The sequence below is a fragment of the Trypanosoma cruzi genome, genomic scaffold (assembly GCF_000209065.1).
Source record: "Trypanosoma cruzi strain CL Brener 1047053516405 genomic scaffold, whole genome shotgun sequence".
Classification (NCBI taxonomy): domain Eukaryota; phylum Euglenozoa; class Kinetoplastea; order Trypanosomatida; family Trypanosomatidae; genus Trypanosoma; species Trypanosoma cruzi.
In genome coordinates, this window is record NW_001849532.1 from 102,149 (window position 1) to 114,211 (window position 12,063).

A 12,063-nucleotide genomic window follows, 5' to 3' on the forward strand; every position below is an offset into this window, starting at 1 on the left:
CCTTTTTTTTTTTTGTCTTCAGTGGGCATAGATGGCTGGAAGAGAGTGAGTGTGTGTGAATGCGAGCGTGCGGCTGCCATGTGTGCTACTTCGGCCTGTGCCCGATCAACATGCGCAAAGGGCGAAGTCCCAAGGCCTGTGAGCAAACCCTTTTTCTTTTTTTGTTTATTTGGGGGAGGTGGGGGGTGGGACTTTTTTCTTTTTTTTTTTTTTTTGCATGTTTGTTTCTGCTTCTTGTCGGTCATTTTTTGTAGTTTTTGCGGCGTTTTCCTGTTATTTTACTTGTGGGGACGGAGCCGAGTCCAAAACCGCAAGTGGGCACAAAAGAAGAAATGGAAGATGAAGACGCCGCTCACCAAAAAAAACAAAAACAAAAAAAAAACTGCTTCCGCGCATGTTGGCTTTTGCAGTCTCTCTCTCTCTCCCTGTGTGTATGGGTGTGTGTGAGTGTTCCTTCCCTTTCATCTCATCTTTATCCGCAGAGGTGCCACAGGAGAACAACAACAACACACACACAAAAGAGACGATGAATAGGTCAAATGTCAAGTTACCTCTTTAATACCTTTTCAGTTGAGAAGCGGCGTTTGGCAAACTGCCGAGACTTGTTCTCCCACGCCCGTTGCGCCATGAGGGCCTAACGGTTGGCCACCCCATCGAGGCGCCAGGGTTGAGTGCCGAAGGACACGGGCACAATTCTTCAAAGGGACAAAAAGCAACCATTCTGCCGTGCGGCGCTCCTGATCCCGGCCCGCACGGCACCGCGATGTGGTCATACGCGCCGCCAACGCATAGCGGAGTGCGTCCCGAAACGCCGGCGGCGTTCCCGCAGGAGCGACGCGCCTGACCCGGAGGCCGCGGCGAAAAACGCACGTGGAAGTTGGCGTTGCGCGTGCCGCGGTCGGTTGCCGGGCCTGTCGGGCAGGGACGCTGCGGCCCGTCATCCCCGCACTGCCCACGGTCGTGTGGGCGGACCGGGCGACACACCATTCGGAGTCCTCCAGCGCAAAGCGAAGAGCCCAACGGGAGACCGCCGCCCTGGCAACGCCGGCCGCCGTGGCGTGGTGCCGGGGAAGCCAGCAGTGTTTCCCTCGCGGGGCCGCGCTGTCGCCGGGCAGCTCCGCTTAGTAGGGCTTACGCGCTCAACGATGACTGCTGGCGTGCGGGCCGCCGAATTTGTCTGAGAAAACAAGAGGAAAAAATGCACCGCTGCGGTTGCGATGGCGCGGCTATGGGGCGCTGCGATTGGCGTAGACAGCGTACTGCGGAGCAATGTTTTGTGGTTGGCCCGTGAACATCCGCATTCAAGATGCGTAACATAGTAATAATGACATTATTGGACACTCAATGCACCACCCCACCCGTTTGCTTGTGGAGGACGCGCAATGACAATTCCTGGACTGCCTTGCTTTGCTTTGCCTGTCATTCGTGCGAAAGCCGGTGCTTGCGTTGAGAGGACGTACTTTCTGTAGAGGATGTGCGGGTGCAAGATGACGTGGAGGAAAAGGCAAAACAGAGCGTCGCGTGTATATATAAATGTGCGTCGTTGGCTGCGGGCGGGACGAGGGAAAATCCGTGTCCTTTAACCGAGACGAGGCGTGTCCGTGGCTGTTGCGCTGAGGGACAGGGAATATTGCCTTTGCGTCCGTGTTTGGCGCAGGTGTGGTTTAATTTGTTTCCTGCTTTTTTTTTCTTCCCGTGCTTCCCCGCCGTCGTGTGCATGCTATTACGTAAATGAGGGTTTTGAGAGGTTTATATGTTTTGAAGTCCAATATTTGCTCACTGCCATTTCTTTATTATTATTATTATTATTATTATTATTTTTGGTTGGCTGTGCGCTGTGTTCTCCCCCTGCTGCTCTTATGGGCGCAGCCTCTCTTCGCCCTTTTTCTCTCTTCTTCCTTCCTGTTCCCCTTCCAAGTGACAAGGCCTTTGCTAATACTGCTAATAATACTACTACTGTTGCTATTGCTGCTGCCGTTACCCACACCGAGTCACCAGATGCATCTCGTTCACGCCATGCGCCCGCCACGCTACAGTGCACTGCCGCTGCGGCTGTGGCATGTGATGGTGTTGCTGATGTACTGCGCCAGTGGATGCATTGCCGCCGCTCCCGCCACACAATACCGCTGTGGATTTGACGCGATGATGGGGAAGAGCGGCCCCCTGCCGACTGCGGTGGTGCGTGAGGTGCCACGCCGGGGACAGGGCGCGATGCAGGCGTACACCGTCGCGGCAGACGATGCGAACAACGGGTGGGAGTCGCTTCGCATCATGGTTTCCGTGAAGGATTTGGAGGACGAGACGAAGTACTGCACCAAAGTGGGGGAGACGAAACCGGACTTTACCGGCCGTGATGGGGAGTGCGCCGCGGATGACATTTTGACCGCGGAGAAGAAAAGGACCTTGTTGGATGAAATCATCCCTGCGGCTGTCAATCTGCACGCTGAACGTCTACTTGTTCAGCGCATAAACGTCCTGTGGGGAATGCCCGCATTTGGCGAGAGAAGCCGCTGCCAGTACTTCACCGTACCTCCCAGTCACAGAAGGGTTGGTATTTTGGGTGCGGACATGGTTCTCTACGTGGCTGCTGGAACGGGTTCAGAAGTGTGGGCCGTTCCGTGTGCTGTTTGGGAAGACCTTCGCCCCGTGGCTGCTGCCATGCAGTTCACGCCTAATCTTGTTGGGTATAGCATGCACGCTTCTCGCGCAGCTGCGCATTTCATTGCCCATGCCCTCGGGTTCAGCGTGCAAGAAATGGCGAGGCGCAACATGCTGCTGGCAGTCGACGGCGTGCGCGGCAGCCCCACCCCTGTGGCGATGGTGAAATCCACTGCTACGCTGGAGGAGGCGAAGAGGCACTACAGGTGTAGCAGTATAAAGGGCATGGAGCTGCAGATGGGGCCCGATGGTCTGCCGGAGAGTCACTGGTCGGTGCGCAACGCGAAGGACGAGATAATGTGCTCTCTTGGTGAACATTTTGCCGGCCGCTACACAGAGCTGACGATGAAAACGCTCGAGGGCCTCGGCTACTACAAGACTGTGCAGGGGATGGGGGAACCGATGGATTGGGGCAAGAACGCCGGCTGCGATTTTCTCAACAAGCAGTGCTCAGCGAAAAGTCCCGTCACTTACCCCGGTATGTTCTGCAATGAGGAAGACAAGTCATTACGCTGTTCGTCTGATCGCCAGACCATTGGACCATGTTTTGTAAGTGTCGGTGATCGCTATGCGGAGCCACCGGAAACTTGCCCAGTTTTTTTCCCCGCTTTGGTGGGTGGAACTCCATTGGGGGCGGTTTGCGCCTTGGAAGGGAGCGGCGACCCGCCCGGATCCCTCCTGGGGATTGGGTCGTGGTGCCTCGATGGGGACTCGCTCGAGGCAAAGACGGCTGTTGGTGGCAAATGGCAAGCCAACGTCGTTGCGGTGTGTGCGCAGGTTTTATGCCGTCGTAATGAAGTGCTTCTGAAGTACCTTGGCAGCGAAATTTTTGTGTCTTGTCCCGCGGGTCAATCCATCACACCCAAATCGAGGTACTTCAGGGGAGGCGGCAAAATAAATTGTCCCAGGTACGAGGAAGTGTGCACCATCGCCGCCAACGGCAGCAGTCGTGTTTTACTCCTCCCCAAAGACGGCAGTGATGCCAGAGCGACAGCCGCTTTGGGGCGCTTCATTTTGACCGTCCTTGCTGCCATTGCCGCAGTGGTGGCGGTGCCTGTTTGAGCTGTGGTGATGGGCCGCCGAGTTTACCAGAGAGAAGGCCATGAAATTCTCCCCATGTGTTTCGCATTGTCGCCACACGTGTGGAGCGGAGAAGAATGGCAGAATATTCCAATTGTTAATTATTGTTAATAGGAAGTTGTGGAAGGAACGCGCTCCCGGATGGGGCCACATCGATGAGCGACCGGCCTGTATTTTCTGTTTTTTATTTGTTTTGTTTTTTTCCCCACGGGGACACATTGGAACGTAGCGGGCTGGTTTTTTTTTTTTTTACCGGAGCCCTGTCCCCGCACTACCGCTCTACATAACTGGGAGTCTGGCGGTTGCGGGACGCCAAATGCTGTTATTTACTGGGTTCACAACGAGGGCCCGGTAGTTGTAATGTGTTTTATGAACTATTTTTATTTTACTGGTCCGTGCGGGCGTTGGAGGGGAGGAGGCCTGCCTCGTGTTTATCACAGACAGAGAAATAGCCAGACGAATAGACAAAAATATATATTTTTTACGGCTTTATTAGGAGCGTGTGAAGAGAATGATCGCGAGGAGAGCTGACTGCCTTAATTAATGAATATATACATATATACGGATAACACTAATGCATTTCTTTATGATACTTTTTCCTATCTTATGAATTCTTGGGAAGAACACGACTTTATTGGGGAGAGCAGCGGGGAACCGATGGCGGCTGGATAATTTGTTTATTTATTTTTATTTTTATTTTGTACCTTCCCACCCACTCAACTCCCCTTTTTTTGATTTCCACCTTTTGCGGCGGGGTCTTGTGTGGCTGGAGGACCCCCAAAAAAGTCCGCCACCTCGTAAGGAATTAAATAAATATACTTCATATCCTACCTGAGTATAAAAGGTAACTTGAACGGTCAAAAGAATATACATATATAATCAGAAGAAAGCGTTTGGGCATTTAACTGCCTCTACCTTTACCTTCCTTTTTTCCCTTCCTATCTTCTTTTTTGGTTTCTATAAAAAATTTCAGGATTTGGCCAGCGGCACAGAAGATTATTTTTACATTTGAGGCTTTAGAAGAGAATGCTTGCGAGAGGGCTGGATAATTAAGTGAATATATAAATGCTGATAAAACGAAGATATCTCTGCACTATTTTTTTTTTTTTTCTTATGATTCTTTGGAAGAGCGCGATGGAATTAACCTCGAAACTGATAGCGGCAAGACGAATTGTTTTCTAGGAGCTTGTGAAGAGAATGATCGCGGGAGAGCTGACTGCCTTAATTAATGAATATATATATATATACATATATACGGATAACACTAATGCATTTCTTTATGATACTTTTTCCTATCTTATGAATTCTTGGGAAATAAACGACTTTAAGGGCATCAGGGAGCCGATAGAGGCAATATGATTTATTATTTTTTTTGTTTTTAGACACAGCCAGTTTGGTTTAAAGGAAATGGCATTGGTTCTATACACAGCCTTCGAGTGGAGTGATATTGGTGCCCGTGTGTCCGGCCTGGTACGCCAACATGGCGCTATTTAGCTGCAGCTCACTTTCATGGATGGTAACGAAGCGCCCAATGCGACGTTAACGGTGTCCACCACATCGACGGGCTTACGATGGACCTCGGGATCCACCGTCAAACCATGGGAGGACACAACCCCCACAGGACATGTTGCGAATCGCCGGGCGCCTCAAATACCAAATTTCGGGACTCAAGTGCTCCTGCTCACCGTGTGGGGGTGGCCCGGGAGTTGGGAGTCCACCAATGGCTCATCATGGCTGAAAGGGGGCGGTCGATCACGGACTACGCCCCTGCTATCGCGGATGCGCGGAATCGAAACGGTCAGCCTAATTCGCAGGTCGAAGAGGCGCGTAACAACCTATCGGCGCGCGAATCCAACATTGCAAGGGCCTGCGACCATTTTGGACAACAAGAAGATGCGCTCGCCGGTCGCGAACAGCAGTTGGAGGCGACCCGCGCCCAACTACAGGAACGAGAGGCACGCGTTAACGCAAAAGAAGCGCAGCAGGCGGCGTGGGAAGCGGCGGCGACGGGCCGGGAAGACGCCCCCACGTCTCCGAGAGGCCCTACAGATGGACCTGTCGCGCGTCAAAATATGGCCGAGAATGGCGATACCAAACAACTACTTCGAAAGCATCGCTTGATGACTGTGAGTGCGTCGTCACGCACGGCGCAACGCAGTTCGGCGGGAGAGAGACGGCAGGTAATTCCCCAGACGTCTCATGACAATTTTGGGTGACCACATTTCTATCCCTCGATGCCTTTGCCCTCCAGCACTTCTCTTTGGACGCCCATTCTGCTACAAAAGAAGAGAGACGAAATTTCCGCGCCTTTGGCGTCACCACTTGGGCCCCGCGTATATGGGATGAGGGCGTTTCCGGTGACTTTTTAGACCTCCGGGGCGCATACAATTATTGGCACCTGGCGGACGACCAGGCTCAACCTGTATTTGACAGTTTGGTTACGTGGATCGGTGCGCTGGAAGCGGAGCGGGATCCCACCGATCGCTTCATGAATTTGGGAAGGATCTTACTCCAGGAATTCCGGATGCAGCTCATGATGGCATCCGATCTCGGCATCCCGCTCTCCAAAATTTGCGCCCGTCTACACCGCCGTTCATGAGGCTGACACCTTTGCGAGGGCAACCCAGCCTCTCGTCGATCGGCGAGGGACGCAACGACCGATGCAATGTCAACTGTGTCGTCTGTATGGGCACGACGCGTCTACACGCAACGTCCGAGACGCAACCAGAAGAAGCCACTCGCAGCGCGGACGGCCGTCAAAAAACGGCAGAGGGGCTGCCCGTCGATCATGAAGGCGGACGATGGCAGCCCCATCCATTCCACCACCTTCGGCTATTACGCACGGAAGTCACACCGCACCGCCGATGCTCCACCCGATCTTTCAAATTGCTCGACGCAATCGTCGGGAAGGGCGATGGAGCTTATCCGCCAACGACGCTCGACTGTGGTACGACGAATCACCGACATCCCCGCTTTGGGCCAATTATATGAGGAGCGCGAACGAGGTGGCTCGAGAAATGTGGGCGCCGTCAACGTGGGAGCAGAGAACGTCTCTAGCGGGGCAATTCACAACCTTTTGCCGCACGCACGAACAGCCGATCAACGAGGAGAGCTGTGCGGCCTTTTTGATGGCAATCGGTGTGGCGCCATCGACCCGACAGCAGTACGCCAGGATGCTGCGGTCCATGTTGGAAATGAATCGAACCCCGCTGAATATGGTGATTCTGGGGTTACAAAAAATTGCGGCGCGATCCGAGACGAAGCAGGCACGCCCCTTAACAGAGGAAGAGATGAATCAAGTTATCCGCAGCCGGACCGATTGGAAGCGACGGGTTGTTTTCGACTTGCGTGGATAACGGCGAGTCGTTGGTCCGAGATTGCGTCCTTGACACCTAACAATTTTAAACTGAAGCCGGACGGGACCATAATTTTGGATTGGTCCGTCGCGCCGAAGACGGCGAGGGCGGATCCCACCGCGCCTCGCGGTTCGTGAGGATACGAGGGCAGGACGCCTTCGACACTATAAAGCTATGCAGGACACTTCAAGAAAACGAAAAGCTCACGAATCTGACGACTGCCAAAGTCGAACGAGTTCTGGCTCCTTGAAATGCCACGGCGCATTCCACAAAACGCGGTGCGTTGCGGCACGCTGCTCAAATCGTAGAGGCATACAATTTGAATCCACACGTGATCTCGCAGTTGGCGAAGCACGTCAATCCGTTTGACCTTCCCCAGAATACTGTTTGATATTTGTGGAGATACACCACAATGCTGACCCAGGTGTCGTCGCTGGTCACATTGATGTGAAGGGAGAAACGGCGGAAGGGCAGGAACCCTGGCTGAGAGCAGAGGAGCGTTTTTTCCATGATTTTAATCAAAATCATGCTGCTACAATAACAAGACGCGCGACAAGGACGCGACTGGCCACTCCACGAGGTGAACACGCTATCCCGTTACAGCAAGTCAACGTGCCCGCATTGAATTTGGAGTTGATCAGGGGACCGTTGAACCCGACTACCTTGGACAGACCCATGCAAGTTTGGGGACTCGTCGGGCGGTCCCCTCTCCCTCCGTCCTCTTTTACACCAGGCAAAAGCCCACGAAGGATTCCGGTCGCTGACGCGCGATTGTTGAAGGAAGCGTGAATAATCGAGGACGCTTTGTCCACAATAACAGGCGGATGGATAATACCTTTTTCGGTTCTGGAGGAGAAAACCACCGGTTTACGACGACGATGGATCGCGTGGCCACGCGACAAGAACAGAGACGACCCTTATGAGGCTCATGTTCCTCTTTTACACATTTCCCATTATTTGCTGCCTGTGATGGCTGAGGCCGCTTCCTGCCTGGATTTAAAGGCATCCTTTTTTCCGGTCTTTGTTGCTGCGGGAGAGTCGGCATCCCTTTCGATGCCGCGTGGAGGACGGCACGCTGGTGGAGCTCACACGGCTCCCAATGGGATACAAGGCCAGCCCAGAAATCCTCCAGATTATCATTTCAGCAATTGCGGGGGTGACGACGGTGGTTCACCCTCTCTGGACTGCACCTCCATTGCTGCGTGCCGACGTTTGGATCGATAATATACGTATTGCGGGGTCGAAAAGCGATGTGACATTGTGGGAAGCCCAAGTGCTTCGTAATGCGGACGGCCGTCACGCCACGATAGGGGAGGAACGCGAATGGGGCGCCACGCAGCACACCTTCCTGGGGCGCAGTTTGATCACACTCGCCGGACGGTATCCCTGAGTGACAAGTTTGTCCGGTCTGTATGCGCCATGTCGGCGCTCAGTTCTTCAACCATCGCGGAAATGGAGGTTATGGCGTCACGTTTTTTGTACGCAGCGGCCATTTTGGGCACGCATTTATGTGACTGCCACTTTTTCATCAAGGCAGTGCGACGACGATTATCCGCAATTAACCGGGGGATTGTGCAGGAGACATCCCCGGCGAACCTTCCGCCGTCAGCGGTTGGTTTGGGCGAGAGATTGCGACAAATCATCGAGAATAATCGTAATCGAATCATCAAGCCCACGGAAAAGGCGTCTGTCGCCATCATCACGGACGCATCGCTCCGTGGATGGGGAGCCGTTTTCATTCTCCAGACTCCAGCGACGTTAAAATTGCCGGAGGAAAATGGGAGAGGAAGCGGTTTCTTATCATGCAGGCCGAGGCGCGCGCGGTACGCTTAGCCTTATCGGCCTTTCCCGCCATCTTGCCATCCATCATGGACGTTTGGGTGGACAACACTTCGCTGCGAGGAGCGGCGAATAAAGGCAGCTCGAAATTGCACGCGTTGACGTGGGAGCTGCGGCGGATATATGAGTTTTTAGACTCTCGCGGAGTGCAGGCATCCTTTGCCTACGTGCGGTGTGCGGAAAACCGCGCAGAAGGCATATGACGCGGTTGTGTTTTTACACTTCAGGAACTGGCGAAGGGCAGCGGCGGAGTCTTGTGGCTGGAGGAAACCAAAGTCTGCCACTTCGTAAGTTTTTTTTTCCTTACTGGCACGTCTGGCCAAACGATGTCATCAGGGTGCCGAGGAGGTGGTCGAGCAGCGACATGAGTTTTCTGCTATGAGGCAGCTGCCATTGGGAGAACCTTTCGGTGCAAAGGTCCTTCTTAATGTCCAGCCGTTGGCGCACAGCCAGAGCTTCTGTACATTCCGGAAGCAGATGGTGCAATGTTTTCTGCGGGCTAATTGTTGCGCTTGTGGAGGCTGGCTGATCCTGCGGTAGCAGTGATTGCCTCCTGGCACTGCTGCTGCGGTGCCGATCAGCGTCTGGGTTTTGTGCGCGGCGATTTCTGTGCTGTGCGGTGCTTTTTTTGTGTAGGGAAGACCGTGTCGCAGCAATCGCGGTGGAGGTCGGGAAGCGGTGGAGGGCGTTCCGGATGAAGGCACCGACAGTGACCGATGTGGTTCGTGTGTCTCACCAGTGTGGCGTCACAGTGCGGGCATTTCTTCTTCCGACGCCGTGTGGAGGGCCGTCTCTCCACAGGCGGTGCATCGGCCTCCCTTGTCGTCGGGGGAACAGCTTCCGTCCCGCTGCAGTGGGATCGTCGTTGGAGCGCATGAAAGCGGAGTGTTCCGGTGAGATGTTGCGGAAACGGCGTTGTTTCGTGCAGTCTCTTACAGTCCTGTATAGTCGACCCCAGAGCTCGGATTCCCCGCACCCTGCTCATGCAATGTTTATCCGTTCCTGTTGGTCGAGGGCTTCCTGAGTGATCAGGTGCTTGCCGCCTGGATCTGATGGCCTGGCGTCGCCAAGCAGGTAGTGGTGGGTGTCCTGATGCATGGTACTACGCCACTTGTTGGTGAGCTGGGTGTTAATGCATGTCAGCAGGTCCGTGCGCTGTATGGGTGCTATTCCATGTTCCGTGTATTGCCCGGTTGCCGTGGTCTTCGTCTAGTGATCTGCAGGCTCGTTAACATGTACTCCGCGATGTTCGTAGCAAAACTGCAGGTGCACGGACCAGCCGGCACGCGTCAGTGACAAGAGACGCTGCCAGAGCCGATCCTCCGTCCAGTCGGTATGACTGCGCGGGCCCTTGGTGACGGCGGCTAGAAGAGACTGACTATCTGTAACCACAAGCAGGGTTTTATGTCTGTGCTGGATACGAGGGGCAATCAGCCTTTCCATGGCCGGGAGCAGTGCACGGGATTCCGTCGTGCGGCTGCATGGGCGTGTGCCGCATTTGGTACTGACCTTCTCCATTACCCTCGAAAGTTCCAGGGATTAGAGCAGTATACCAATCCCGGCTGACGTGGGAATGCCGACACCGCCCTTCTTCGTAAGTATCCACGATCGGTGGCCGTGCGGCGCTAGAGCCTCTTCGCTGACTCTGCGCTTTTCCCTTATCAGCTCTTTTTCGTCGGTGATCGAGTGGTCCACCGGAAGCTCCACACCGATGGTGACCCGGTGAGCAGAGGCCGCGGACCAGGGAGGAATGGAGCCACGAAGGAGCTGCTATTCGCGTGGTGAGTCTTCGGTGGCGCCGTAGTCCTGTGTGCGTGCATCCACGAAGGCGCAACGTTTGTCGAGAGATAGCGGTGAGGTGCGGAAACAGGCGCGAGGCAGAGGCACAGGCTGGGTGTTTCCGCATCCGGTCCATCTGAAACGCGTGCGCAGGCAAAGGACATGGAGCGACGGTGTATTGGCCTGCAGCAGGGCGGATTTTGTGTCAGTTGTGCTCGGAGATCCCCTCACAGTGCGTGCCAGTGTTGCGTGCGTCTTTTGCATCTCATTCCTCGCGGGATCCGTCGCTACTGCCCATATGAGTTCACTGCCATAAGGTGAGCTGGAGGCACCGTATCCGATGGCGAACGTGCGTGGGTCATGCTGCGACGGCCCCGCCTCTTTGTGCACAATGCAGCGCAGCTGGGATATCCGCTGCAATGCGGCGGTGCAGTGCTTGGAGGCCGCCGCATTTAGTGACAGTCACGGGTGTAGATCTACGTCAAGAAGCTTCGTAGTGTGTAACGACCCAATGGTCATGACTGGAATCTCGCAGCCAGTCTCATTGCCAGGGGCCACTTTCCTTCGCGGTCATAGACTGACTCCGTGTGCGTGGAGAGTGTGGACCAAGCGGCTTCGCACTTCGACGGGTTGGTGGCCATGCCATTTTCCTGACTCCACGCATGCAGTTGTTTGAGAACCATGCCGGCTGCGGGAATGGCGAATTGCCGAGACTGTCCCATTAACGATAATAGAGAGGTCGTCCGAGCACATGTCTGCTGCGACGTCTGAGAAGCTGTTCAGCAGCGTGAGGAGCGGGTGTGCGTGGAGGGAGAAGATATACGGTCCCAATACGGACCCCTGAGGAACTCGTCGCAGCTTGGGACGTCGATCACTGAGTTTATTGGCCACTCGTGTCTTGCGTAACAGCCACACAGAAAGTTTCGAAGCCATCTTCGGCGCTTTGCCCCCGGAATATTGGCCAGCAAGCGACTGAGGACTCGATGATCCATGGAGTCAAAGGCCTTGCTGGAGTCTACCAGCACCAACAGGGTCCGATGGGGTCTGCAGTGGAGTTGAGTGCCAACACCGCTCTTCTTGGGAAGGTTCACTTGGAAATAATGATTTCTGTTATGCTCCACTTCGTGTATCAAGTGTGCCGGCTGCATCGCCGTGGTACGCATGCTACGATATGCGTACTGGTGGGGATGAGACATCCATACCTAAAGCAGTCTCCTCAATACTATTTTCTCAGCGACCTTGCTCACGATGGACGTAAGGCTGATGGGTCGACATGAAGCCATTAGTGCCGGCAGCTTGCCGGGTTGCAGGAGTGAGACGATGGTGGCTTGTCTCCGCCCGATCGGAATCG

The 12,063-nt window shown here is 54.4% G+C and overlaps 1 protein-coding gene across 1 annotated transcript, besides 12 other annotated features; it reads left to right on the plus strand.

Annotated features, from left to right (window-relative positions):
• Positions 1 to 1,784: a sequence feature (heterozygous, Esmeraldo-like haplotype).
• Positions 193 to 215: a microsatellite.
• Tc00.1047053507747.10 (surface protease GP63, putative) lies at positions 1,732 to 3,720 on the plus strand (the record flags this gene model as incomplete). Its single annotated transcript, XM_813284.1, has 1 exon — positions 1,732 to 3,720. One exon carries the CDS (start codon positions 1,732 to 1,734, stop codon positions 3,718 to 3,720), a length of 1,989 nt encoding a protein of 662 aa, XP_818377.1.
• Positions 1,785 to 12,063: part of a sequence feature (areas not merged during assembly with more than two copies in the genome that could not be assigned to a particular haplotype) that runs on past the window's edge.
• Positions 1,791 to 1,819: a microsatellite.
• Positions 1,931 to 1,981: a microsatellite.
• Positions 4,233 to 4,739: a mobile genetic element.
• Positions 4,419 to 4,438: a microsatellite.
• Positions 4,919 to 5,113: a mobile genetic element.
• Positions 4,919 to 9,225: a mobile genetic element.
• Positions 4,971 to 4,993: a microsatellite.
• Positions 9,177 to 9,226: a mobile genetic element.
• Positions 9,226 to 12,063: part of a mobile genetic element that runs on past the window's edge.